Source organism: Stegastes partitus, unplaced genomic scaffold, assembly GCF_000690725.1.
Source record: "Stegastes partitus isolate 25-593 unplaced genomic scaffold, Stegastes_partitus-1.0.2 Scaffold563, whole genome shotgun sequence".
Lineage (NCBI taxonomy): Eukaryota > Metazoa > Chordata > Actinopteri > Pomacentridae > Stegastes > Stegastes partitus.
The window spans coordinates 95342-123049 of record NW_007578294.1 but is presented as its reverse complement, the minus strand read 5'-3'; the positions used below and the strand labels follow the sequence as shown (position 1 = coordinate 123049).

The following is a 27708-nucleotide window of genomic DNA, read 5'->3' as shown; positions in this document are numbered from 1 at the left end:
ACACTTTGGTGTAGCAACCTTTATTGAAGGAGCTCTTACAAAACTACTGAGGCTGCTTCCTCAGGTAAAAATATCTTCTTTAACATCACTGGCAGAGGCTGATACACTGAGACTAATAGCACCACAGATAATCACGACAGTCCAGTAACTCTGAGCCACCAAACAAAAAGTGTGGAACTTACAGTTGTAGGGACCTAAAAGGTGTGTGTGTTTTTCTGTGTGTGTGTGTGTGTGTGGGTGTGAGGGCGATCACGAGCCCCATTAGGTTTCTTTTCCAGCCTTCAACCGTGACAGATGTTTTCCTACCTCACTGATGAAGTGCAAAGGCATGTGTGTGTACGTGTGTGTGTGTGTGTGTGCGTTCGACTGAGGCTTCTCTGCCTCACGGACAATAAAGAACAGGTTTCTGTCATTCTGTTATTCTGGATTTGAACCGGTGACCTCGGCACAACTGTTTATGAAACAGTCGCTCAAGGCTACACGTAAAAATCCGCACACGTACATGTAAATGATATACCCACGGAGGGCCCCACACACACACACAAAATCACACATGTTGAGTCCAGCTGTCGCGTCCTCATTAGTACCAGGTGAAAAACTGATGGGTTCTCTTTGAAAGTCTGCCTGATATCACTTCCTGCTTTGGTGATCTAATAGAGCTTTCAAGTGATGTCGGGTGCCAGTTATCTTCAGGTCAGGAACATGTTATCACTTACCCGATTAAGTTTCACAACGTATATTTTATGGGGGCAAAACTTCCAAAAAAAATAAGTTGGAGGCTAATTAAGAAAGAGTCAGCCCTGCGGGTCAATTAAGCGCTGCAAGAAATCACCAATTAAAGCATATGTTTTCAGTTCACAGCTGTGGTTCACATTATCGTGACACAACGCATCCGACACCACTTGAAAGAACGGTAAGAGCTGCAAAAATGAGTCCGCGTTAGACTCTAAACAGAATCCTTCAAACAGCAGGAACTCCGGTCCTGGAGAGATAAGAAAGTGCAGCCTCACTGGTTGGTTGAAGTAAAGCTGAGAGTGATCCAGGGAATACCTGAGTAGAAATCAGCTCAATGCAGATAAAAGCCAGAAACAGGTGTTGATATGATTGTTACTGATGGCTCTCCAGGACCGAAGTGACCCGTGCTGATTGAGACTTTTCTACTTGAACCTTACCTCCAAGGCAGCAAGGTCACACAAGCTCTAAACTTTGGGTCAGCATCGTATTATAAGGTCACACACAGCCTGAGATGGTCTGCCTTGGAGGATGAACTCAGGGTAAAAAAGTTTCTGGACATTTCATGAAAAATATTTACATTTGTCTGCCACACATTCATTTGTGACATTTCTCTTTGAACACAGTGTATGGTAAATGAGTGAGACTGAATATTCATAATGGGACTAAAAATCTAAAGCGTGTGGTTCTTGGCCCTGCTTTCAGGGCATGGAAACCCTGCGGGAGACGGTTTGGTGGAAGACGCCGCGCAGCAATGAGGGGTAGTCTGGGACCCGGAACATGTGGCGCTGAGCGTAGCTGATGTCGTCTTGCCGCCCCCTGCTCACCAGCATGCGCAGGTTGGCTTCGTTGACCTGGTTGCCGGCGGAGATGACGAACAGCTCGACGCCGCCGTCCGCCACCTCCCGGACTCGCTTCTCCAGGACGGGCTCGGTGACGCTCTGAGACCTGCCGTCGGAGAACAGCACCAGCTTCCTCTTGCCTCCCGATGCGTCTCCACGGCCGCGTAAACTCCTCATGGCAAACTCCATGGCTTCCAGCACGTTGGTGCCGTCATTTTGGAAGGCTGCGTCGTCGATGCCCTTAGACAGCAGGGTCAGATTGGTGGTCAGCGGCTGCTCCATGCGGGCGTTCCGGCTGTACTGGGCCACACCAACTCTGACAGTGGCGCCTCTCTTCCTCTCGGCGCCCAGGAAACGCTCGGCCAAGCGCTTGACAAACATCTTGCTTGTTTCGAAATTCTTCTGGCCCACGCTGGCTGAGCTGTCCATCATCACTAAGATATCCGCACTTTCACCAAAAGTGACTGCAAAGAAAGCAACAAACACAGTCCATCTGATCATAGGCTCTCTGCAATGGATCTGCGGTAAAATGAAACACAGCTGGAGAAGCATCTATACATTCATTTAACTAACGGACAGAATGTGACAGGATTACACCAAATGTATAGATGACAAACTGTCTCACCAGCAGAAAAATGACAGTGAATTTTAGAAAGAACAAATCACAAATGAAAGAACAGATTGAAAAAGCACAACAGACTTACTGGGACACTTGTAGTCTGGGCATCTCTTCTCTAGATGAGAAACAACAGACAAGTCAGTTTATCCAGAGTTCACCTCATGAGCTAACCAACACCGTTCAAGTGCATTTATGTGGAGGCGCGTTGTACCTTGACAGATTTTGCCTGTAAGGTTCTGAAGGAAGTTGTCCTCCAGCAGCTCAGCAAAGTTGTCGAGGACGAAGGAGAAGCCTGGTTTGGGGTCACTCTTGCAGACCACGGCTTCCAGCTGCTCCTGGTTGGGCTGTCGGCCGGAGTAGTCCTTCACTCCCAAACCTCCAACCTGCAGACAAAGCGAGAGATTTTGAAGTTAGTCAAAAGGAAGGTGCGGTACGATCATACGTGGTGTCTGTCCACGTGTGCTGGACTCACCTGCAGGTCTTTACCGCAGAGCACGTTGAGGGGAACCTTGTCCCTGCTGATATCGGAGCGTCCGTCGGTGAGAACGAGGACGACTTTGTTCTCTTTCCTCATTTCGCTGATTGTGTTGGTCAGAGCAAAATCAAGAGCTTCTCCTGTGTAAGTGGCCTCAGCCAGCCAGCGCAGGTCTCTCACTGCCCTGCAAGAGCACACACATTCAATGGTATCAGAATTAAAATGCTTTTTAAGAGGAGTAATGACATTTAAAGAAACACAACATGTGCAATTTGAAAATAGAAGTCCTCCATCTGGGTGTTAGCTGCACTGATTATGTTTGAAAACTTTTTTATTCTTTAAGTGCTGAACAGATATTTTTAATACCAAATGGAAGAAGGTGGAGAAGTCCAGCTGTTTCCATTATTTAGGCCCATTTTTACAGACTTGAAAATCCTAGCATGGAAATATATCATTTTGTGTCTGGTTTGTATTATTTTGCACGATTTAAAAAATTAATCTGTAGTTTTTATATCAGTTTACAAACAAATGTGATATAAATGTGGTAATTAATTAGCTTTAGCAGTGTCAGAAAGGCACTGCTGAACTCTGAAGTGACCTGCACTAGCGGCTGTATTATCCCGCCAATCTTTATGCTAGGCTAAGCTAGGCTAAGCTAAGCTAAGCTAAGCTAAGCTAAGCTACGTACCTCCTGACTTTGGAGTCTTTTTATTTCAACTTTAGAAAAAGGAAAAACGCATATTTTAAAATGATTACTAATTGATAAATATGCTGCATTTAGAAGTTTTAAATATGTTGGAAAACACTTTTGCTTTGGAACAATTTATGCTGAACAAAAATATAGACGCAGCATATATATCATATTAAATTCTATCTAATCTTTCTCACACAGGGGAATACATTTTTGTCAACACAATGGACAACCAAGTACGCACTATATCGGAAAGGACCAGTAGACTAGTAATCACAAGTCAGTAACAACTCACAAATCTAGTGACAAGTCATAAACCTCTAACATACAGAGTTAATGAGGTTGGCGAAGGTTGGCGAAGCTGCTTGTGGAATGTTGTCCTGCTCTTTCTGAAGGACTGGGTGAAGCTGATTGACATTTTCAGGGACTAGATCACTTTGTTGGACATCCAGAGCTGTCTGAAAGGGTTTCTTAGACGACAAATGGTGGAGTTGTGGACATTAGAGCGGCTGACTACATGCCAACACCTCGTTTTTGTCTTTTTTTGTTTGTCATCTGTGGCATCTGTTTTATTTGAATAAAGCTGCATTTTAAGGTGGCCTTTTATGGTCACTAGTCAGAGGAGTGTCTGTGTACTGGCCACGCTATTTGACCATTGTCCTTTAAAGCCACATCTGACCAGGGTGTGGATTAATTCACTGGTTGAGAATGACAAAGCATTAAGGCATGTGTGTGAACTCACTGTTTAAAATCGGTGAGGTTAGTGGTCAGTTTGACAACTTCTTGGGCTCGTGCTCCACTGTACTGGACGACGCTCACGGTGGACTGGTTCGTTGAAAACTGGAAAGAAAAACATCGCATGGTGACTGTGTGTTTTGGTCTGTGTGTGTGTGTGTCATGTCTACAAGCATGCGTTTTCCTCTGTCAACATTTCTGCGTCCCACCCATCCTGACTAATTACATCCAAACTGGAAGAGGAGAGTCATTGGAGAGACATAAAAAGCACGCTCCAAACCCCAAGACAATATCTTTCATTCACACTTTCTATTTTGAGGTCTTTTCTCAAGGCAAAGAATTTTGCAACATCTCTGGAAAACACTTTTAGCGCCGTTCTTGGTGTAATTTTGAATAAACAACACAATCCACAAAGGTCAGACATCTGTCATCCAACAGAGGGTTACACAAAGGTGGATGAATATGAAACACAATGTTGTCAGATGTCAGACTCCAGGATGAGACGCTACCTTGACTTGCTGGTCTTTGATCAGTCTGTCAATGACTGCGATGATGAAGTCTTTGGCAAGAGCAAAGTTTGTGGCACCGATACTCTCTGAGCTGTCCACAATGAAGGACAGGTCCACAGGTGCACACTTACACTCTGAAGACACAGACGAAAACACACACATGATCAGATTCACGAAGACTAAACGTCGTGGGTGCCAAAGGGTGTGGAGAAAATAAAACAATACGACTTGAAACTTACCACAGCAAGCTGGGAAGCGATTCGGAGGAGTTGAAAAAGGGGGATTAAAAAACACAAAAATCAAAGTTAATCAACTTTGGAGAAACAATGCAGCACAACATAAGCTGCACAACCTGCTTCAGTTTTGTAATTACATATTTGGCTACGCAGGCGGCGAGGTGAAAAGGGCAAAGTGTTTAAAGCGCATGTGGCTTGATTACTGCGAGTGTATGTTTGAGCGCACAAGAAAAAACTTACAGCAGAGCTTCATGATTATATCCAGAATTTCACATTCCTGAAGAGAGAGGTGGAGGATACGTTACATGTGCTACATCACATTACATAACAGTCAAACACAACACACGACCGGGGCCTCGAGCGTTTCAAGCTGCTCCAAAAGAGAAAGAAAACATGACAACGGGGATATTTCACTTAGAAGTCGGTGAACGGCCATAGGTTCCTGTGTTCAGGAAATTGGATGTGCGTCTTTGGACTGAATCTCCTCTATCAGGTTCAGATACAATACTGGAGCAGCCTCAAGAGGGAATTAACACCGTGGGGCTTCACCGTCTGGTTCAGCGGCTAAACTGAGGCCGAGGGTTCAGATTAAATGGACTGATTTGATTGTTTTATACTCACATCAGTTCCTGGTGGTCCAGGAGGCCCAGGAGGTCCCTAAAGAGAGAAAGAAAGAGAAGATAGGCAGCCTGAGTGAATCATGCCGTGATAGACGTCTGTTTAAAGAAACTGTCCAAAAATGTATCTGGTCTGACTTCAAGATGACAGAGCAAGTCACGGAGGAGTCTTTGTATTTTAACTGGAATTAAAAAATGGGGGTTTCTTTGGAAAACCATTCCTCCTTTTGACTTCTGACCAGATTCCCACCATAACTGAACCCACATCCACACCCACACATTTGTGCTCGCCGCTATCATTCTGCAACAACATGTGAATCCTCCAACAGCTCACTGCCGCAGCATTTTGTTTTTTCTCTCAGCTGCAGGAAAACCATCTGTTTTGTTTTAGCCGACATTAAACTTTAAAAGTTTAAGAGCATTCTTTGCTGCGACAAAGACGCCAACGTAGCTCGAATGTGCGGACACGAGCAAACACACACATTAGAGAGAGAAAGACCGAGAAAGAGAGAGAGAGAGAGAGAGACAGCCGTTAATTGTAGAGGACAGAAATTGTCCCGAGAACACATGACGCAAACTCTTCATACCAAAATATGCAGGAGAAGACACGAGCCAGAGGAGAGGACGAGTGGAAATGAAGGAGGAGAAACATACAGCAAGGAAAGTGTGAAAGAGTCGAGCTCGGACTGACGGTTTGTCACAAAACATGCACACAGCGTTATATTTAGATCGCGCTTTACGCATTTTTTTCACGTGATCCGACACCACAACCTTTACCCACCAGTTGGCAAAAAGGATGGAGAACTTCCCATCATTCCAGCATACAGAGACTCAGAGATGCCACTTATGTAGTTCTTCAGCATGTGGTTTGGTGTTACGTTGAGCTGTGAGATTAGCTAAAGTAAACTCAGTTACTGCATGTTTACAGGATCAACAGAAACCTCTGCTGGGGAAATACGAAGCACGGTTTCTTAAAAGGTCTGGTGATTCTGTATTTCTGCTTCGGTCAAATCCCAAGAAAAGACCAACAATGACTGATGCTATTAGCAAGTTTTAAAGCCCCTCTTATACAGCCATCAGCCGATACAACACTGATATGCTATTGGCTTACACATAGTCTGATATGTAGAATTTATTATTATTATTTTTATTTTTTTTACACAACATAGTGTATAAAAATGCTTGCAACAATGTAGAAATGGTTTCATCACAGTCTATTCAATAGAGCAGCTTTGACTCGTGTTTAAAATGCTCTCTGCACTGTCTGCAGCACATGTAGCAGAGTACGTATAACAGCTAAGCTAAGCAATGGTGCGGAGTCAACGGGTGTCTTTATGGTAACTTATTGACTAGTTTGTGAAATGCATCGCTGGGAAGTTATAAAAAAATTACACCATAATTTTCCCTTTTTAGTGTAAATTTACCATTTAACACACATTGTGGATATAAATAAAAAATACCTGCAGATGTATTGATATCTGAATTATTTACTTTGGAAAAATTGTAATCGACATCGATCACAAAACATCCCTCTTTATTAAAATAGAAAGAGGTCCTATACTTAAAAAAAAAATAAAAAATGTGATTGTCATGCTGCTGTAAATACTCAGCAAATACGTATTCATCCACGAGTGAAAATAGTTCCTAACAAGTACCCCGTTTTCTCCTGTTTGAGTGACATCTGCTAAAAGCCACAGTGACCAGGTGTTTTAAGACATTGTAGGGTTTTTTTCAAATTCAGCTACATCTTTGTGAAGATTTATGTCTTCCGTGGTAACACACTATCTCGGACCTGAGCGCCACAGGCAGTGAGGAGTCAGAAGGATGGGAACTATTGAGGGATGGTCCAAAACAGAGCTGCTTGTGGTGTTTTCATTAGACTTGTTTAAAACAGAAACACAGAACTTCATAACCCTGCTGTCGTTAGCTGTTTCTGCTCCTCTGGCAGTGTACGACTGTAAAATTGGTGTAATAATTAAAATGTAATCGTAGTTTATAAGCCACTTTCCACTGTAGGTGTTAATGGAAAAAAAGAAGCCCAGATGTTGTTTTTGAGAAAAGGCTCTGCTCTGGATGTGGATGTGTTGACAGCAGTGGCTCTAATGTCTCAATTAGCACTGACATGCAGACAAACACAACAACACAATCATCTTCATGCTCAGACTTGGTGGCGTTCTTACCGGTCGGCCCTCAGGTCCTCTGTGACCTTTGGCTCCTTTAGCTCCTGGCTGTCCTGGTTCGTTGTTCTGTGAAAAGAGAAAAGAAACAGAGATGAAGAGGAAAGTCAGGACCTGTTTTCAAACAACAGGATGAAAACACATGTCTAACTACACACTGAGCTGCAGTGCTTTATATAGTATCTGTGATGAATGTGTTCTGCCAAACAGCAGCCACAGTCTGCACTAATGAGCTGACAGAACTGCCTTCTGTAGATGTGTTTAACAAATTGGAAAAGCTTCCCATGTCTGTAGGGGACAGATTTGTAGCACACACATGTGCTGCGTCTCATCTTTAGGATCATGTAAGTCGAACATGTTGCATCCAGGGAGCCACTAAAGTCTTTTTTTACTGACAGTGGAGGCCATAATCAGACTGAACCACAAATAAATTAGGGTGTGTGCTCATTAGTTTGTTTTAAATATGGCCCTGTGCTTTACTGCTGCACTAAATATTACATTAATAAACTTTCACAGAGAGCATTTGAGCAGATCATGAAAGTGTAGCACGGCAGGAGAAGCTTTGCTTATTAATATTTGGGTGCAAATAAACATGAAACAAAGGCGTTCTTCCAAATACATAAAGATCAACTTGTCTCCTGATTTCAGACAAACTGAAATCCACTGAAATTAAAATTAAATTAATGTTTTGTTCTGTCGCATCAGCAAAAAAAAAAAAGAACATTTACATCAAATTTGTGGAAGGTGTTACCAAATAAGGGCATGTATAGCACAGTGGGATAAGTAATGGGTTTTTCAGAAGCTCCCACACAAAAGAATCTGACAATTTGTTTTCCTAAGTGTTTTTATAGGCAGTATATCAACAGAATAAGTGATCCTAACGGTAGAGAGGCTATTTGTTTTTGCCTAACTACATTTGTTTGGCTGCCGTACCAGCTACTCTGCAGATTAAAATGGGACTTCTGTTTTTTTTTCTTCCCTTTCAGCTGGTTCAAAAGCCTGCACTCCATAACAAAACATTTTCATTCTATCCAGTCATTGTCATTGTGAAACCTCTAAATCCATCTCAAATGTTAACTGAGGCCATGTCTGGCTCTGACTGGACGCCCATCAGTCACACCAGTGCAGCTGCAGGAGGAGAAAACAGCCGAAAACCCTGCAGCTGCTGCACTCCGACGGCTCACGGCTGATCGGCTGTGAGATTACCGCCTGGTCTGCAGGAGTGTGGAGAATAAAGAGCTTAACACTGTAAATCAATTTAGGAAAATTATCCCATCTTTAAATTTCATGTTCCCACAGACGCTTTAAAGAAACGTGGGCAATTTGGTTGGAGGAGGAATGCCGGCAGCTGCAGGGAATTTCACATTGATGGAAATTTGCAAATTAGGCGCAGATATCACATTGAATGATGATGTGCTTCAGAAATGGCTCGCAAACACATGTGCAGATTCAAGAATACCAACTGTTTTAAAGCGGGTGTTTACTTCTTTTTTGCAGCGTTTAACACTTTGATAACCCTTTATGGGGCAAGTGACCATATTTGGTAACTTCCTTGGACGTTCAATACGTGTGCCTCTCCTCAAGGTTGAAGAACCACTTTGAATTAGTTGTTATATTAGCACCAATATCACTTAAAGGTCACTAAACAAGTGTTCCAGGCACTTTATAAACACTTTGTTACTGGTTTGCATTGAACTCCACTTTGATTTATTTTTTGAGATTTGTGCCATTAATACCACAACTCCAAGAACAGTGTGACTAAATTATAAGCCTGCCAAGTACTTTATAAATGCTTTGTTACTGGTTGTATATGTATCATTACCTCAAACTAAAATGCTTGTTGCGGTTTCTTTTATTTATTATAAATTCCCTTTTTTTAAACCCTAGACGGGCAAGTTACCATACATGGTAGTGTGTGGACACCGGGGATGCATATTACTTAATTATTGTTATTTTCTTGTGCTTTCTAGATTTTTGGATGCTGCTGTAGCGTGTAAATGTATCCCAATGAGGGATCAATAAAGTATTATTCTATTCTATTCTATTCTATTCTACTTTATTAATCTTGATTTGCAACATTTTTTTAAGTCACAAAAGTAAAAATATGTTGAAATATCCTTCAATAACACCCTGGGGTTTTCATTTTCCAAATATGTCAAGGAGTGCCCTATAAAGGGTTAAAATGCTGATTTTGGATATTTACTCCTCATAAAAAACAACTTTTAGTGTAGCAGAAGCGTCATTTACTGTGTTAAAGGTAATTAAAAGAAAAACTTGAGTAGTTCCTCTCTGTTCTAAGCACATTGTGATTGGTAGCCACAGTGCATTGTGGGCAAATAGGTAAACTGGCACTGCATAGCATCACGAATAAATCAAATTCTTGTCTTTCATCTGCGCTGGAAGCAGATCTGCTCTTCTGCAGCGCAATCATCTACCTACCGTGGACAGATAAGGAGGCAGAGAGGAAAGATAATGCCAACCATCTGGCTTTTAACACGCACACACACACACACACACACACACGCACACACACAAACCCATGGTCAGCCTTGAATAGCAACACACACACACATATACATACATACAACACATGAGGTTTCAATTACTGCACGTTCTCAATTTCAAACACTCTGATGTAGAGAACATGGTCTACATCATCCACAGTTACACGCTTTCTGACCTTGATTTTATGGCGTCATATCTAGTGACTCAGAGCCAGACGTTTGTTGTACCTTGTCGAGTATGTCTATTTTCATTCCAGAGTGTGTTCGCTAAACTCTGCAATAGGTGGTAAAGTCAAAAGGTCTGTCTCCGCCTTTTTTTTCATGAGACACGCCCCTGACTTTATCCTCCCTGTCCCCTCTGGCCAGAAGAAGGTGCATGTCCGGACAGCGTGGAAGTATTTAAACAACTCAAAAATACAAATCCAGTTGTTAAAAGATATCACCGAAGCCTGAAGTGGGATTAGACGTGTGTTTAAAAATGCTTTCAGCCAGTCTGATGATGTCTGAGGATTTCAGCTGTTCCAGCCCTTCAGCTTCCACAATTAGAAACAAAAAAGCGATTGTTTAGAGAGGGAAAAAAAAGGACATTACAAGAAGAAAGAAGTGGATGATTGCCTCTGGGTGTGACAAGTTCACTTTTATCCATTGAGATATGCAACAAAAAAAGTATCTAAATATGTATTTGTGTTGCTTTTGTATTTTATTTAAAGAACTCATGGACTGATCAGTGGAGCAGCACTATTGGGAAGATTATTGTGTCTTGTTTAAGGCAAAAGGAATTTGGCTCTGCTCAAAGTGAGAAGTTCAGATCTATGAAGCTCCTCCCTTTCTCTCGACTCACTCACCCACTCGAGCACACCAGCTCCCTCACCGAACACTGTAAAACTACTCTACACAGTGACAAGTTGTAATACTGGAGTAAATCAGCCGTACATGTTCAAACTGGACTGATTCTGATACAGAAAGCTTCACCCTGACAGGATTGGTTTGTGACATATGAAACCCTAGAACAGTTAATCCGTGTTTTTAGGACTGTTGTAAGTAAACTGCTGCTTCGAAGCACTAATCCTCTGCCAATGTGTTGACTGATTACACTCATATGTCTTCTAACGTATAAAAAACACCATATGGACATTTTAACACAAAAAGAAGACTGAATTTCAATAGAGGGGTCTTTAATTGTTTATACCTCAGTTAGAGGAAACAACTGGTTTTTGTTATTCACCATCAGTGCATCTCTGGAACAGTGGTCCTCAGTTTTGTCAGTATTGCTTCACTGATGCCATCTGTCCCGCCTGGAATCAATTGATTCTGAACTGGATATTATTTAACGAATGTGTGGAAACAGAAGAGCTGCTGTTCCAATGTTCTGTACAGGGATCTGTTGATGCTCATTTTGTGTTTTTACATTTGGATTTGTATCAATTGGAGTGCTAGAAAGCTGCCTACTTTAGCTGCCCTCACATTTAGCTCTCTATTACAACACTGCACCATTATGTTGAGCTATTTCAACCATTATTTCAGTAATTGATCAAACAATTTCAAACATCACCCACTGGCCAGCTATCTTAACGAGCTATCCATTACTTTTAACAGTTGTTTCAACGGTTTAACGATTACTTTAAGCTAAAATTTCAACTAGCCATCCATTCTTTTCGCTGTTGGCTTGCTTTCAGTTTTTTTTTCTCACATATTTAGTCCCAAGTTGTTGATTCAGTTGATTAAATATATGTTCTGTCCATCCATCCATTATCTATACACCGCTTAATCCTCACTAGAGTCATGGGGGGCTGGAGTCTATCCCAGCTGACTCAGGGTGAAGGCAGGTTCACCTGGACAGGTAACCAGTCTATCACAGGGCTACACTTAGAGACAGACAACCAAGCACACTCACATTCACACCTATGGACAATTTACAATCACCAATTAACCTCAACATGTTTTTGGACTGTGGGAGGAAGCCGGAGAACCCGGAGAGAACCCACGCTGCACGGGGAGAACATGGAGACTCCACGCAGAAAGATCCCAGGTGTCCTAACCGGGACGCCAACCGGCAACCTTCTTGCTTCGAGGCGACGATGCTAACCACCGAGCCACCCTGCAGCCCCTATATGTTTTGTTTTACTTATTTTTTTTTTTTTTTTTAATCAAACTGAAATTTCCCTTTAGCTGCTCATGTTTCCATGTTTTTCCTGGAAACTGCAGAACTACTTTCTGGGATTAAACATACACCTGGTTTGAAGTCACTGCTCATTAAAGGACAATAATGAGTGATTTTGTATGTTTGAGCCAATTTCCACAATTACAATTTACGTGTCGTGCATTTGTAAACATTTTCCTAAGCTCACCACAAGTGTATGGATTGATTGAGGTGTAGTGAAGATTTAAAATCAGTTTCTTTTATACTGATTTGATTACATTGTGCTAACGCCTGTAAAACTGTAGAAAGCCTCAGGAAACATCATAGCAACTGTTGGAAACAAACACAAATAAAACAACTACGGTGACTTGACGACATGCTTTGTGTGGGTGATATTTTAAAATCAAGCTGAGGTTTCTGGGTTTTTTTAAACACAGCTGTAGAATCGCTTACGGAGGTTACGAGATGTTTCCTGTCACTTCTCAAAGAAACAGCAAAAAATGTAAAAAAAGTAAACACGGGAGTGACGAGGGTGAATTTATATTGCATCTACTCCTGCCCTGCGCTACAGAACCACAAAGTCCTGATGAGTGGTAAACTGATCCCGGACTGTAAATCCGACAACGTGCTGTTAAAGAAAAAAAAAAAAAGGCTCAGGATGCACTGACGACAGGAAAGCACAAATCTGCAGGAATGTTTATGTCATGAAAGAGGAACCCTGGAAATGCAGAAATTTTAATGCAAACATGGCCGAGTTGAACCAGGGGTTAAAGTGTTAACGCTGGCACGCTTTACAGACACAGATGATCCCACACATGCACACATTCACACACACACACACACAAAAAGTAATGCAGTCCCTTCGTCGTTTCTGCTCATTTCCTGGTATCCTTGACGACGACATATACACAGCTGCATCAGCTCAAAGCCTTCTTCCCCAATGACACACACACACACACACACACACACACACACACAGCGTTCAAATGTACTTAAGAAAGCATTTCCAGCTGCAAAACAGGAGGACAGAGGAGGATGGACACATAAAAAATAGGAGCAGTAAAGTATTTTCAAAAAGCTAAATGAAAGACAGAAATTAAACGAAGACAAATAGGATTATTTACGATTAGAAGTGTTAGAAGACACCAGTAAAAAAGAAATATGTAAATGTGCCCATAATGCCAGACATGTGACTCACATCCTGTCAGCGATCTCTGCCAAGAAGGGGATTGAGAAAAAGATAAAATGAGATCAAGAGGGAGCAGCTACTCGGAAAAGGAAAGAGGCAGACTCACATCGAGGCCTGGATCTCCAGCGTCTCCGTCATCTCCTTTGGGTCCAGGAGTTCCCTTACCACCCTGAGGACGGCACAGTGGGAGTTAGAGGTTCACAGGGGAACATGAAACAGGTTTAATACACATTCAGTGTGGCTGGCTCAGTGTAAAATGCCAAAATGCGTGTAAAGCCCATGTAATTCAGCTCAGTTTAAAGCTGCACAGAGAACCAGTGTCTCTTCTGCATGACTCAACGATCTGCCATCAAGATTATATCAAATCCAATCCAGTCTGATTTCTAATGAAAAGTTCAGCAAAATGAAATATTAAAGTTAAACCTACCGGCTCACCAGGGTCTCCACGGGGTCCAGGGTAACCCTAAAAAACACACAAAAAAACATTCAGAGTGCATCCACACCACGGCAAAGTGCGCCAGAGATTAAACCACCTGGAAGTCGTACCTGGAAACCATTGCAGCCTTCTGTACCGTTTCCTTGGACACCATCTTCTCCCTGAAATTAATAGAGAGAGAAACACTCACATCTGCACATATGCAAACCTCGTGGCCAACTCATGATGGATGGCACACATCTGTCTCTCCCCCTTCCTTCCCTCCCCCCTCTCCGTCTCCCTCACTCACCCTCCCCCCCATCGGGCCTCTGTCTCCCTGAGCTCCTTTGATTCCTCTCGGTCCTTTGGGTCCCTGGGAGACAAAAGCGGCGATAAGATTAGAAACACATGAAATGTGACATGTTCTCTGTGGAAACATTTGGATGTCGTCAACAGGCGCTGGTGCATGCATGTGTTTGTGCGCACAAAAACTCTGGATTAAAGACTTTTAACCCCTTCAACCAAGAAACTTCTCTGAAAACATCTCCAAGATCATTGAGTCACAGCTGTCAGGATGGAGTTAACAAGCTTGGAGTTTATGGATAAGAGACACTAGGGAGAATTATGCAACAAGTGTTCTTGCTTCATCACAAAAAACTCAATCAAACCTCATCAAAACTATAAACTAGAGCGTAAAAGTCCTCAAATGCAACTTTACACAATCTAAAACTTGGGAAATGCAGCACAACAAAGGCATCTATTTTCATCATACTCGTACAAGTAGATCTAAAAATGGCATCTGGTATCAATTGTATTAATAAATTCAGCCTGGTTCAGGTACATTTACCTCCAGTGTAACAATCAGTAACTGCATTTTACTACACATCCTGGCAAAATGCTTCCCTAGATTGCGTGACAATCAGCATCTAATCAGTGTAAAGGTTCAATACAACTGGATGTTAATAGTTCCTACTGACATGATTAATGACCACAGTGGATACAATACAGCTTTATGGATTTTGGAGCTAAATCTGTGGAGTTACAGTGCCAAGTTCTTACGCTTCAGGCTTCAAATCTTTAGTATTCCTCCGTTCTATTAAAATGTTCATGAGTAAATTGGCTCCTGGAAGTGCGTGACCTCACATTTTTGTAGCTGAGTCTTTCCCATTTTCAACAAGTGAGTAAAAGGTCAAAGAAAAACACTCGTGCAAAATACCAGCTCTAGCTTCGACAGAAAACAGTGCATTTAAGGTTTTTCGGGGCCTTTAAGCATTCGTGCGCTCGTCAGTAAACTGTGAGTGTGTCTCGTCGGACTCACTTCTGGTCCAGGTGGGCCTTCGTCTCCTCTGTAGCCGGGAGACCCCTGTCTGCCAGGCTCACCCTGGAAAACAACAACACCATTAATGAGACACCGTTAAAGCAGCTCAACAAAAACAGCCACATAATGGACACAGCTGAAGAAAACAACAGGCTCTGACACTGAGCTTATTAAACCTGCAACACAGAGGCAGTTGGTTGTTCTTAAAGCTTTGACTGTGACTAACTAAACTTTGGGAATTTCATGACCAAAAAAGTGTTGCACCAATAATTTTACATGCCGGATTCTCATGAGACCAATACGAGAATCCATCCTGTTGGGCTTCAAACTGTGCACTTGTGGCTCAAACACCAATTATTATCCTATTAGGAGACACTTGCAGCTACAGGCGTGTTTTAGGTATAATTACAGATGAAGTCGGAGATTTAAAGTGCTTGCCCTTTTCCAAACACTTTCCAATTACAACTTCTCATATGATTCTGTGTCACTAACCATCTGGTTCAAAAGGTTAAATATAATCCTAACCAACAGTGATGTCTACGTCACGGCATCCTGGTGAGAAGCTCAACTTCTGGAGACCAGCAAAAACAAGATCTGCAGCTAAGAATATATTTTTTTAAAAAAGAAATGTTCGATTTGACTGTTAACTCTGTTTTATTTGGTCATTATTCAGTAGACATGAGTCATGATCTGGCAGCATCGTTTGCACCAGCGAATTAAAGCAGTCTGATGTTATCTGTTGAAACTCACTTGAATGTCGTGACGTCTGTGTAAAAAGGACAGTCAGAGCTCATCAGTGGATGAAACAGCAGGGGAGAATATTTCCCAAAACGCGACAGTCGGTGCAGCTGAAGCCACAACATGTAGTCTGAGAGGATGCTGTACGCTCATGCACGTGTACACATGTGTGTTTTATTAACTGGTGCAATGTAACTAAGTACATTTACTTAATGTTCTTAAGCAGAAATGGGAAGAATCTGTATGTTAATTAATTTCTTTGCGCTCTCTACTTTGACGTTTTACTGCATTTATCTGACAGCTGTAGTTACTTTACTCCAGCTTTAAATAATTATCAAGGTACCCAACAGTTTATACAAGTACAGCTGATTAGTCCATTACTGAATAAGTCAGTTTATTTGATTCAAGGCAGCATTTTTCACTATTTTTCGAATTTATACAAACGACCAATAAATTCATGGAGAAATAATCTGCAGATTAATCCACAATGAAATGATCATTATTCACGGAAAATGAGCTCCACGTCAACTAACTACTACTACAGCAGTAACATTCTGCTTTTACATGAATGCATGAGCGGTAAAAATATCATGATGTGGTATAAAAGTTATAGGGGAGTACTTTAGTAGATTTTTTTGAATAATACTTCAATAATCTTTTCTTGTAGTTGCAACAGAGCACTTTTACAGTTTGACATTAGTACTTTTACTCAAGTAAAAGATGTGTGTATAAAACACACTGCCAGTACTTTACATTTGAGTGCATTATACGAGCACAGTAAGTAATGCGGTACAATAAAGCCTGGCAGTGAGGGCAAGTGATGAAGAGAGCAGAGCTGCATGTGAGGATATGGTTTTTCCTGAGTGAGTGTACGAGGTGCGTCCAACATGTCAGTTATTCCATGTTTTCCGTACTATTAGGTTCCTCAATGTTCGTTGAGCTCTGATGAGGAAAGGAGGCACATTTGAAAAAAGCACAAAAGAGCCATTGAAAGTTCTGACATCACGGAGGTTACCGCAGCTAACGCTTGTAACGTATTATTATTATTACACTGCCTGGTGCCTTATTAAGAAAAACCATAGTGAGGGTTTGGCCGGAGCAGACGGAGAGAAGAACTGAGTCAGAGGGGAAAGAGTGAGTGTAGATGTTCCCAGGAGGAGTGAAAAGCGAGGAGCGAGGGGGAGATGGAGCAGGGAGGAGTGGGCAGCACTCTGGGGCAGCAGCCAGGTTCGCCTCTGTTTAAGCTACTGCCTGGCGTGAAATATGGATGCACAAGTGCCGACACGTGCACGCACGCTTAAAAGCACGCACGCGCTCCGGCACAGGTTCCCCTCGCCAACTGGAAAAAAAGGATAATGCCAGAGAGGAAAGTGGGTGGTCCCTGCTCGGGGCTGTGCTGCCTCCCGCTTCTCGGTACCCGACAGGTTAACGTTCTGTTTGAATGTTTATACGTGAGTGGGGGTCTTACGGGGTCTCCGTTGGGGCCAGCTGAGCCCTCCCTCCCCTGCTCTCCACGGGGTCCTGGCTCGCCCTGTCAAAGAAAAAAAACAAATGTATAAAGTCAGAAGCAACAATAACCAGCAAAGCAGCCAAGTTTTGAATAAAGTCAGATCAGTAGGACTACATGGGGAGCGACGTTACGAAAACAGTTTGAGATCCACTGAGGTCAGTACGGTTGCAGTGGACTGCACACGCGTGCCAAACTCCATTTCCCACGAATTTCTTAGGAGGAGGTGCTGAAATGAAGCAGCCCCTGAGGGATCTACGTTTCATCCCTCCTCCTCATCCTTATCGTTACTTACCGCGTCTCCTCTCGGACCTCTGTTTCCGCGGGAACCCTGCTCTCCCTTCTCTCCAACTGTTCCCTACGAGGGATTTAAAAGCTGTTACTTTGGCAGCTCTCAGACACAAACACACCGTCTTAAAGTCAATATCGATTATATTTACTCTCTCGCCGCGGGTTCCATCTGCTCCAGGTGGCCCCTGAAACACAAACACACACAGCAGGAAATGAGAAGGTCTAACAAAAAGTCATGAACTTGATGTTTCTGGTGTCGTCCAAGCTTGTCACTTACATCATCACCGCGCTCTCCTTTGTCCCCGTCGGCTCCGCGAGGACCCCGATCACCCTGAAACATCGCAGATATTTAAACACGTGTCACAGTTCCCGCTCTGCCTTTCGTCATCCTCCTATGGTTCTGTCTGACTTACCTGAGGTCCCAGGGGTCCGTAGTTTCCAGGCCGTCCTGGATCACCGTCTCTTCCAGGATCTCCCTGGAATAAGCACACAGCACCTTAATACAAAGCACCGAAATTCAGTCTGAGATCTTTCGCCAGCACAAGTCTTTATGTCTTACTTTTTGTCCTTTCAGTCCATAAGAGCCGGGGTCTCCCTTCGGTCCAGAATCTCCCTGCATACCCTGGAAACATTCACCACAGAGACAGTTTCAGTCAATGACCATAAGCAGCTGAAGCCACAACACTTGGAGGCTGATGTACACTCATACATATGTGTGTTTGTTTACAGTACAGCTATATGGTTTCACTTAAACAGTCTGACAGCAGAGAATGTAAACGAAGCCGTGATTAAAGCGCTGGAGGGCCTCGGCCTGCCTGCCTGCCCCCCGAGCCTCCAGACGGCGGCTGCGATGGCGGTCAGGGCCACAGCAACATTCCTGAACATGCAACTCTGGCTAATGGCTAATCTGTAAACAAAGCATGGGGCGGAAGTGGCTCGTTTAGGCGTGTTTATGTGTTTGGGGCAGGAATTAAGATGCAAAAATGGAAAGTAGGTCTGTCCTAACCTCCACACGTCTGATCGAATTTGTATTTGCAATTCTTCGGAGTGATAACAGCGTGTTGACATGTGATAATTAGCATCCATCTGGTTGTGATTCAAACTGTCATGTGTGACATGAATTAGAGGAGCTCGAGCCAAGACTGTAACGGGTTGATTCTGAGGTTGAGATAAACAACTCACGTCTGATCCAGGAGAACCTTTACAGCCGGGAAGTCCAGGAAAACCAGCTTCACCCTAATGACAAAAAAACACGTCTTTAAACACATTTGTCAAACAAAACAAAAGAGAGACAGTCAGATGTGTTCTGATTGGACAACTCACCTTGCGGCCGTCAGTTCCATCCCTTCCTCTTTGACCTTTGTCTCCCTGAGAAGAAGAAACAGATGGAAAGAACAGACAGAATTAAAATGATGAAAGAAGAAAAGAACCATTAGAATTCAGAGGCAACCACCAGTAGCATCCCTCTGAGGATTGGATAGTCAGGAAAAGCTCACCTTGAAGCCTTTGTGTCCTCTTTCACCCTGCAGGAAAAAAAACACACACACCATGAATATTACAGAACACAACATTTGCTGAATCCTATTTTAAAAATTACTGTGTTTTGGTGTGTGATAGTACCTTGTCTCCTCTGGGACCGCGATCTCCCTGGAAGCAGAAATACACACATCATTATCATCATCACAGTGGAGGATCAAGTCTGAACTAAAACCAGCGATTGTGATTTAGGTGAACAACATAAATATCGTCAGATTCAGAGATTAAATCAGGACGACAAGAGCTCGCACTTAACCTGCTTGGTACAAGATGAATATCTCTTTTCAATAATAATCTTTATTTCCAGAGTCCTTCTCAAAGTCTAAGTGCTTTGTGAGGATAGCACAAGAAAACAGTCATAAAATCTAATTAAAAGGAGAAAATGTTCGACTAGCTTATTAATTAGAGTTGGTCTTGACATCACCACACGGTTTTCTGTGTCTTCATCTGTCTAGAACATCAGTTCTGTTGCTTAACAGCTGTACAGTACATTGGGATCCTATTTTTAATAAACACTCCCGTTATTACTACTTTTGTCTGTCAAGGCGTTGACATTATTTTTACTTATTACTCCAGTTCTCCTCCTTACAGCAGCTGCTCTCAGACTTCTCTGCGTATTTGTTATATTATTGTGTTACAATGGTTTATTTCATCGTTATTAATTGAACTTCTTTCTTTTTATTCTATGCTACTGTGCCTTCATTATCGGTTCTGTTACTACAGTGCGATCTCGTTGCATATTTTTGTGTTCTTTTAATGATGGTGGTAATTCCAACACCGCCTTTTGTTGCTCTGTAACAATGACAATAAAGATCTGGTTTATTGTTGACACTTCAAAATGAAAAAAAAGTGTAAAATTCTCAAACAAGGCTGGTACTGTGGCCCCAGAAAGTTCCTGTAAGTGTATATAAATATATATATACAGTATATGGGGAGGAATCCATATTTTCTACTGAAATGCAGACTTAGGTCGACATTTCACCAACTTTTGAGGCTCCAACAGCAGCAGAATCTCATATGTGGTGAGATGACTTAGCAAAATGCCATTATCAGTCCATTTTTGAGTCACTTTGGAGAATTTTTGATTATTTTTCAACAAAATATGCATCATTTTGGACCATTTTTTAACTAATTTGAGGCAGGTTTTAAATGATTACGGACCATTTTAAGTCATTTTGGACAAGGTTTGATTCAGATTTGGACAAATTTACTTGAATGGTATTGAAACAAATTAGGTTTCCAGTTATTTTGGACACAGACGGAGGAGTGTCCAGCTGATCTAAATGACAAATCACACAATTAGGAGTGGGATGGGGATTGTAAATATTCTGATATTACCATCCTGCTGTTGTTACGCTACCCAATGAATAAAATGAAAGGATTATTCAGTACATTTGGCTGCTAGAGCGGCAAAGGTTGCATGGAGAGCCTCCAAAATGGACTTTGTTTTGTCAATTAAATGTACATAGAACAGTAAGTAACACAAACTCACTCATTTAGCTTTGAAATACCGTTAAATCCCAGTATCACCAGTGCAACAACTGCATAGGCTGTACTGCTAATGCTCCATTTATTTAGCGACCACTAAGTCATATCAAAATCTACAAGCTCACTCTACCTTCATTCCACTGTAACCAACAGGACCGGGATCACCAATGCTGCCCTGTAACAAGAACACAGAAACATTAGATCCAAGGAGACGTGTCGATTGCTGTCTTGCTTCACATGTGTTGGTGGAGTTTCACCTACAATGTCACCGATATCTCCTTTCTCTCCTGGCATCCCTGGTCGACCAGTTTCTCCCTGTAGAGAGGGGAAAAAAGCAGAAGTAAGTTCACATGGTTTGAATGAGACGATGAAAGTTTTGTACAGGTTTGCGCTTGTAACGACAGATATCCCACCTTTCCACCAAAGTCTCCGTCTGGTCCTTTGGGGCCTCCAGGAGCCTGCACACAAAACGAGAAGACGGCGATGTGATTGCTCGATAAAGCGTGAACGGCATTTATGTTTGCTGTAAGATAACAAATGAAGTACTTACGTTGCAGTCGAAGGAGCAACACTGAAAAAAAGAACAGAAAGATGTTAAAGCTGGAGAGGTGTCACCGTGGTGAGGTTGGGCTATGAAGATCATTTTCACTGCTGAGCTTATCATCACCATATTCTAGAAGCTGGACAATATCTTGGTGCTTTCAAGGTTTTTTTTTTTCCCTTTTTGTTAGCATGTCTTAGCTTTTTGTGCATGTAAAGGTCTGCAAACTTACATAGCCCACAACCTACACCAGTGGAAGCATTGCTGTTTACATGCATGAAATGCCTCAGGTAACGTGGAGGCTTTTCTTCCGTTACTTATTGATGTCATCATGTAACACATTTGCGTAGCGCCTGCCGAGCAGCTAGTTTGGCTCCTAAACAAGGAATGAGCAGCTGCCTGATCATTTCCTCACTAGAGCTGCTCCTGCTAAAGCTACATTCCTATACTCAAAAATCTGAGGTTACATTAGAAACCAACACCGCCGATCAGAGGCGATTAGGCTTTTCAGGAGGAGGCCTTCAGTGTTTCAGCTGACAGACAGCGAGCAGACGTGCTGCAGCAATGAGAAAACTCATGTGTTTATGAACACTGAAGCATGCAAACATATTCTAGAAACTTGCAAATGTGCATGATATGGGTCCTTTAAGATAAAACGACTGCAAGGAGCCAAAACTGTGATTATCACAGCGATCTTAATTGGCTTCTCATGTTGTTCTTTCAGCTTCTTGTGTGCGTCCTGAGTGACCCCTCCTTGCTTCCTGAGTTTTTGAGAGTTTAGTAGAGTTTACATATGAGCGGAGATAAAAAAAATAAAAAATCTGAACCAGCAACTGAGACAGAACAAGAGGAAGGTAGCGACCTGAACTACAACTCTATAAGCATCTATTTACATTTCAGTCTGATTTATCGCTCTGAACTCAACTCGAGTAGCCGCAAAGTAAAAAAAAAAGTGTTTAGAGGAGAAATCTGTTCTGTAAACGTTCTTAAGTCGCGAGTGTACAACAGTATGAACTACATCCAGCTGCATCAGCAAAACTCCTCCTAAACAAATGTGTTGCTGCGATGTTTGAGTTAACAAACAGAATAGCGAATAATTTGTCAGTCTAGGCATTTAGGAAGAATGTAGTTTCCATGTAGCTACCTTTTACTTCCCATTTGACTGCAAACTTAAAATGAATTTCCTTAAAAAGATTTGTTAAAGAAGACGTACCACATCCTTGGTCTCGTTTGTCTGAAAAGAAAGGAAACAAAAACGGTGATTAGTTTGAAATCTAAATGTTTACAGAGAAGAGAAGAGAAGAGAAGAGAAGAGAAGAGAAGAGAAGAGAAGAGAAGAGAAGAGAAGAGAAGAGAAGAGGATACATGGATACATACGATCATATTAATGATGGTTCGGATGGTTTCGATCTTGGTGGATCTGGTGTCGCCGTCTGCAGCAGTGAAGTTCTGTCTGTAGGTCTGATCTGTGGCGATGAGGGACAGTCTGGTGTCCTGGTGAGAGAAACAGCATATTTACTTCCAAGTCTGATGAAAGCATCTCACATATGTCCTACTAGCCACAGTTATATTAACAACACTTAGAGTGGAGGAGCTTCTTAGAGGTTGTAAAATCCATCGTTCAGTGATTGGCTTCACCCTCTTGGCATAAAACTGGCATTTAGATGACCTGTCCTTGACACCACAGCTCATACAGCGTGAAAAATGATTCTTGTTTTTAGCTGCAATCGATATAAAACACAGCGATACATGTATTTATAATGTCTAATCTTCTTTACATGTCTGTTGTGTGCATGTTTTCGTAGCAATTAGAGGAAAACCAATTTGATTCTTAGACTTTTGGGAGTAAGAATATTTTCTTTTCTATTACACTTTATGATATTTCACTTCCTTTCACTTTGCTTCACTGTTCACTTGACTTGAAGTTGCTTCACTTCACTTAATATGACCTCATCTTTAATTGCATTATATTGATGACTAGTTGAAAAAGGTCCAAAAATAATAATCATACTGCAATTATTTTAACAGATATAATCATCTAAGTCATGCTTTAAGTGTGAATGGCCATCTTTTACATTTCTTTTACGTTGAAACAAGTATAAAACTGATAATGTGATTTTCCTGTGGTCGGTCCAAATCTGTTCCCTGACATTCGGAGAATACGATTTGTAGGCCTCTGCAGCACCACAATGCTTCATTTTTAAAAAGGGATGTTGTGACACATTTTTTACCTTCCCCATAAAATTGCAGCTCCTGCAAGTTAGATGTTGCACTTGGCCATACTGCAATGTCAATAATCTTGTTTATCTTTGTTCAGCCCCAGTGAACACACAACTAGAATCGGTGGAATATGTTTCTGGAACACAGCTGGGTTTACAGTGTCAGCAGGGTTGTACACAGACCGACGTCAAAGAGCTGTTTGAGGGCTGAGAATCAGTGTTTAGGGTCAGGGTAAGAATTGCAAAAATGGACTTCAGAGTGAAGCTGAAAGCAGCACAGCATCAGAAGGATGAGTGAGCCAGATCGGTGGGTGTTCTCTGAAGGTAAAGTCTTCCTAGTGAGACAATTCTTATGCATCTTTGCACAGGACTTGTTACACCTCTTGTTACTCCTGAGTGTATAAATGCTGCATCAAGATATCATGGAAATAACACCTAAAACATGGTTTTAATTGACAAAATGAGTGGTAGAGTTTATTATTCCAACACATTGTGGTGGTTAAGGTTCGGCTTGTGGGTTCTGAACGGTTCCCTAAATGTGGCTCCCTGTCAGGACAAAGGTAAAAGTGTGTGTTTATGTGTTTTGTACCTCCTGGTCAGGTGAGACGGCGACAGCAAACACTTTGACTCCATGTTGTCTGGCTTCGTTGGCAGCCTCCTGCACGCCTCCACACGGCTCTTTGTAGCCAGTGATAGGATGGCCATCAGTCACCACCACGATGTACTTGTTCTCGTGGTAGTGGGAGCCCCTGCACACAAACAGACACACAAACACTCAGAAACTACATCGCTCTTGTCATTACTTCTTCAGCCAACGTGTATATGTGTTAGTGTTACCCAACGAGCAGCTCAGCGAGGCCCCTCTTGATGGCACAGTCGGTGTATGTGCCTTTGCCGATGTACGAGATGGCATCGATGTCTCTCTTCAGGTCATCCCGCTGGGTGTTCATGTCGCTCAGCTCTCGCACGAGGATGACGTCGTCACTGTAGTGCAACGCTCCTGAGTTCCACGTCAGGATACGATCACACCGGTGGCGCCTGGAGAAGAAAAGGTGTGACGGAAAGACAGACGTCCAACAAAATTTAGTACATTAGAATTTCTATTTAAATGTACTTGATGCATCTGCTCCACTACATTTCAGGGAGTTGATGACTGAGTATCACTTAAAATGATTACTATGATCTTATTATGTCACTAACAGGAGCACAGTGAGCACTTTTTACTTGGACACCTTTCTTCTCAGACCACAGGGAGCATCAGTGGTGGGTGTGGTTGGCAGGGATGGAAGCTAATGAAGCACATTTATCCAAGTTCTGTACAATTCTGAGATATTTGTTCCACACTTGAGTATTTCCATTTTATGCTACTTTAAACCTTCACCCCACTGCATTTTAGAGAGAAACGTACTTTCAATTCCACCACATTTATCCAACAGTTTTAGTTACTTTTCAGATGAAGATTTTTTACAGCAGATATTATAACAAGTATTTAAAATACAACACATTGCTGAACATTAAACCAGTGGTTTCCAAGCTTTTTGGCTTCTTACAAGCAGCAGTGTGTAGTTGGGATCATGTTTCAGGTGTCTATGAGTTTACAGCACCACAAAAAAGTGATTTTTCCCACATGGTTTCATTTTAAAAGATTAAAAATCTCTTAAGATAAGAGAAAAACTCCAAAAGCTGAAAACATTTTTCTCCTCTGCCATTAATCACGTGACCACCTGTTAGATTTATCTGCTGTCTTTGTGTATAAAACTGTTTATAAAGTAGCTGAAACTAGCTCCACCTGCAGCAGATACAACATGCTGCTGACACATTTTGATGCTTCACTATTAATAATCTAATCATGTCACACATTATAATGAACCAATCGAAGGGATAATAGTTTTTTTTATGTTTTTTTTTTTTTTTTTACTTGTAATGAAGTATTTTTACTTTGCTGTGCTGATAGTTTTACTTAAATGAAGGATGTGAATACTTCCTCCATCACCAGCAGTTGGGTGTGGTCACGTGTGTAACCTGTAGCCACACCCACCAGTGATGTCACAGTGGCCCAGAGTGCACCTGTGCATCCCTGTGCAGCATTATGAGAGGTTGAGGTGGTTCATTTCAGGTAATGAAGGTGTGTGTGTGTGTGTGTGTGTGTGTGCGTCTTACATGTCCTTGAGTTCATCTATGAAGCGTTTGGTGAATCCTTTGATCTGGTCGATATAAAAGTCGGAGGGTGTCTGTCTGAGGGCGACACTCTCAGACGTGTCCAGGACGAAGAAAAGGTCGACGGGACACTCTGCTCACACAACAAACACACAGAGACGAGTGTCAGTAAATAATATAGTCCACTGTGAAACACTTAACGATCCACCCAGTGTCAGCTATTTCTATCTGCTCAGTAAATGGTTGACATCCAGGTTTCAGCTCAGGTGGCACTACTGCAGCTGTGCAGGCCTGCAGGCTGGTAAGATAAATTGGAGCATCATACTGGGTGTTGTAGTGCACATCCTCCTGGGTCAGATTTATACAGGTAGGCTTGTGACAGATGCAAAACCTCTCCTGACCTGTGCTACAACTGTTGCCCATCACCTGAGGGGGCAGACCAGGTGCCTTCATCTGCTTTAATTCTGGGCCACATTCCTAACTTCTGCATCACACATCTTCTTCAGTTCTACACACAAAACCAACAGGCCCATTAAGACAACTACTGGGCCACACCAGAGGTGGGCCTGCTCAAGGCGGGTTGAGGATTCTTTCACCATCTTACTCTCAGCTGCTGCTGCTGCTGCTGCTGCTGCTGCATCTCTGCTGCTCATTTGCAGTTTCATAAAACATAAAACCCAAAGACAACGAAAATCTGCTCTTTCAGCAAAGCATGACTTCAAAACATTCAGCCACCTTTAAATGCAGCACAGCGACTTGAAACGCCACACAGCAGAGACATTTGTTCAGAAAGTGCAGCATATCTTCAGCAAACTCACCCGCAAACCTGGATCCTTGGATCTCCCTTTGCGCTCCAGCCAGGAAAACGCACAGCAGCGCAAGGAGAACTCTGAGAGTCTCCATGATTAAACTGCGAAAAAACACCTAAAAACTAAAAGGAAACGACGCCCCAGTCCCCAGAAAAACCGACAGCGAACCTCTCCGACCCCGAGACCGGTACTTCTACACCGATTCGGCGAACTTTTTGGTGATCCAGCGCTCCGCCGCAGTTTGTCCGAGGCGAGACCCAGAGCGCGCAGAGGAGGACCAGAGCGCACGGTGAAGGGAGGAGGAGGAGGAGGAGAGGAAGGAGGAGGAGTTCATAGACTTTCTCTGAGGAGGAGGATGAGTAGCTGTTCACCAGAGCGCGCACAGGCCAAAAAGTTTATACTAAATCCTGGACATGCACGCTTCCTTAAAAGGGGTCCTCAGGGACACGAAGGACATCCACAGGAATAAACAATAAACTGCAGATTCTGTGCGCAATTTCTTTCTTTCTTTCATTTTTTTTTCATTTGTAAAAAAAATAAAGTATAACTGGTCTTGTTTAAACGGTTTAAGAACATGTGTACTGTGAAATCAGGGATGGATTTTTATGTCTTTATTTTTAACCCTCACATTTGCAGCTACAATCTCCTTCTTAAAATGTGGCATGCAAAAATCCAAAAATGCAACTCTGCCTAGATGCACACTGAAGTAATTTCATTGGGCCTTAATGAAAAGCAGCTGATGCACATCTTGGAAGCATTTTGTATTCTCTTTCTGTAAAAAAAAAAAATCTTTCCCCCCACTTCTGTGGAAGATGGGGTGGGTGGAGTTATAATACATCTGGTTCACTTTGGCTCCAGACCTGACCTGAACATAAAAGTAAGAAGTGGAGGGCGTAGAGAGAGGGAGAGGGTGGAGGAGAGGTGAGGTGAGGTGGGGGAAGAGCTGGACTCCCTTTTTTCCTCTGAAGCAGGAAGAGACACAGTGCCATCTAGTGCTCCATGTGGGCCGATCTTGGAGAAGACTTCGGAAAGAGTTATGGGGGCGCGGAGAAGGAGAAGTGTGGGCGAGGGGTGTTCGTTTGGCAAGGTGTGGATGTGGGTGGATGTTGCACCGTTGCCGTGGATATACACATGTGTGTGTTGGGGGGGGACGACTGCAGGGAAGGTCTGGCCTGGACTCAGATTTTCCACTGAGATCACTGTGTCAGGGAGGGAAGGGAAGG

At 42.5% G+C, this 27708-nt stretch overlaps 1 protein-coding gene across 1 annotated transcript; it reads right to left on the bottom strand.

Annotated features, from left to right (window-relative positions):
* Positions 1 to 4: 4 nt before the first annotated feature.
* On the bottom strand, positions 5 to 26791 carry col6a1 (collagen, type VI, alpha 1). Its single transcript, XM_008288502.1, has 35 exons — positions 26495 to 26791; positions 25680 to 25809; positions 24357 to 24557; positions 24109 to 24268; positions 22678 to 22794; positions 22514 to 22534; positions 21310 to 21330; positions 21173 to 21217; positions 21021 to 21074; positions 20890 to 20934; positions 19356 to 19382; positions 19232 to 19258; positions 19059 to 19103; positions 18918 to 18971; positions 18295 to 18357; positions 18149 to 18211; positions 18013 to 18066; positions 17885 to 17920; positions 17740 to 17802; positions 17406 to 17468; positions 15200 to 15262; positions 14192 to 14254; positions 14013 to 14063; positions 13894 to 13929; positions 13573 to 13635; positions 7637 to 7702; positions 5461 to 5496; positions 5080 to 5116; positions 4843 to 4851; positions 4604 to 4737; positions 4102 to 4199; positions 2666 to 2852; positions 2405 to 2576; positions 2279 to 2308; positions 5 to 2038 (listed from the first exon to the last, which is right to left on the bottom strand). Exons 1-35 carry the CDS (start codon positions 26577 to 26579, stop codon positions 1434 to 1436), a joined length of 3024 nt encoding a protein of 1007 aa, XP_008286724.1. The 5' UTR covers positions 26580 to 26791; the 3' UTR covers positions 5 to 1433.
* Positions 26792 to 27708: the final 917 nt, after the last annotated feature.

What these genes read in the sequence shown, in the direction of transcription:
- col6a1 (XM_008288502.1), bottom strand. Translation starts at nt 26,579, where the DNA reads ATGGAGACTCTCAGAGTTCTCCTTGCGCTGCTGTGCGTTTTCCTGGCT. An exon ending in CTGGCCCCAACGGAGACCCC is followed by an intron (nt 15,263 to 17,405) that starts GTAAGACCCCCA and finishes GTTGTTTTCCAG; the next exon opens with GGTGAGCCTGGCAGACAGGG. An exon ending in TCTGCGGTAAAGACCTGCAG is followed by an intron (nt 2,577 to 2,665) that starts GTGAGTCCAGCA and finishes CTTTGTCTGCAG; the next exon opens with GTTGGAGGTTTGGGAGTGAA.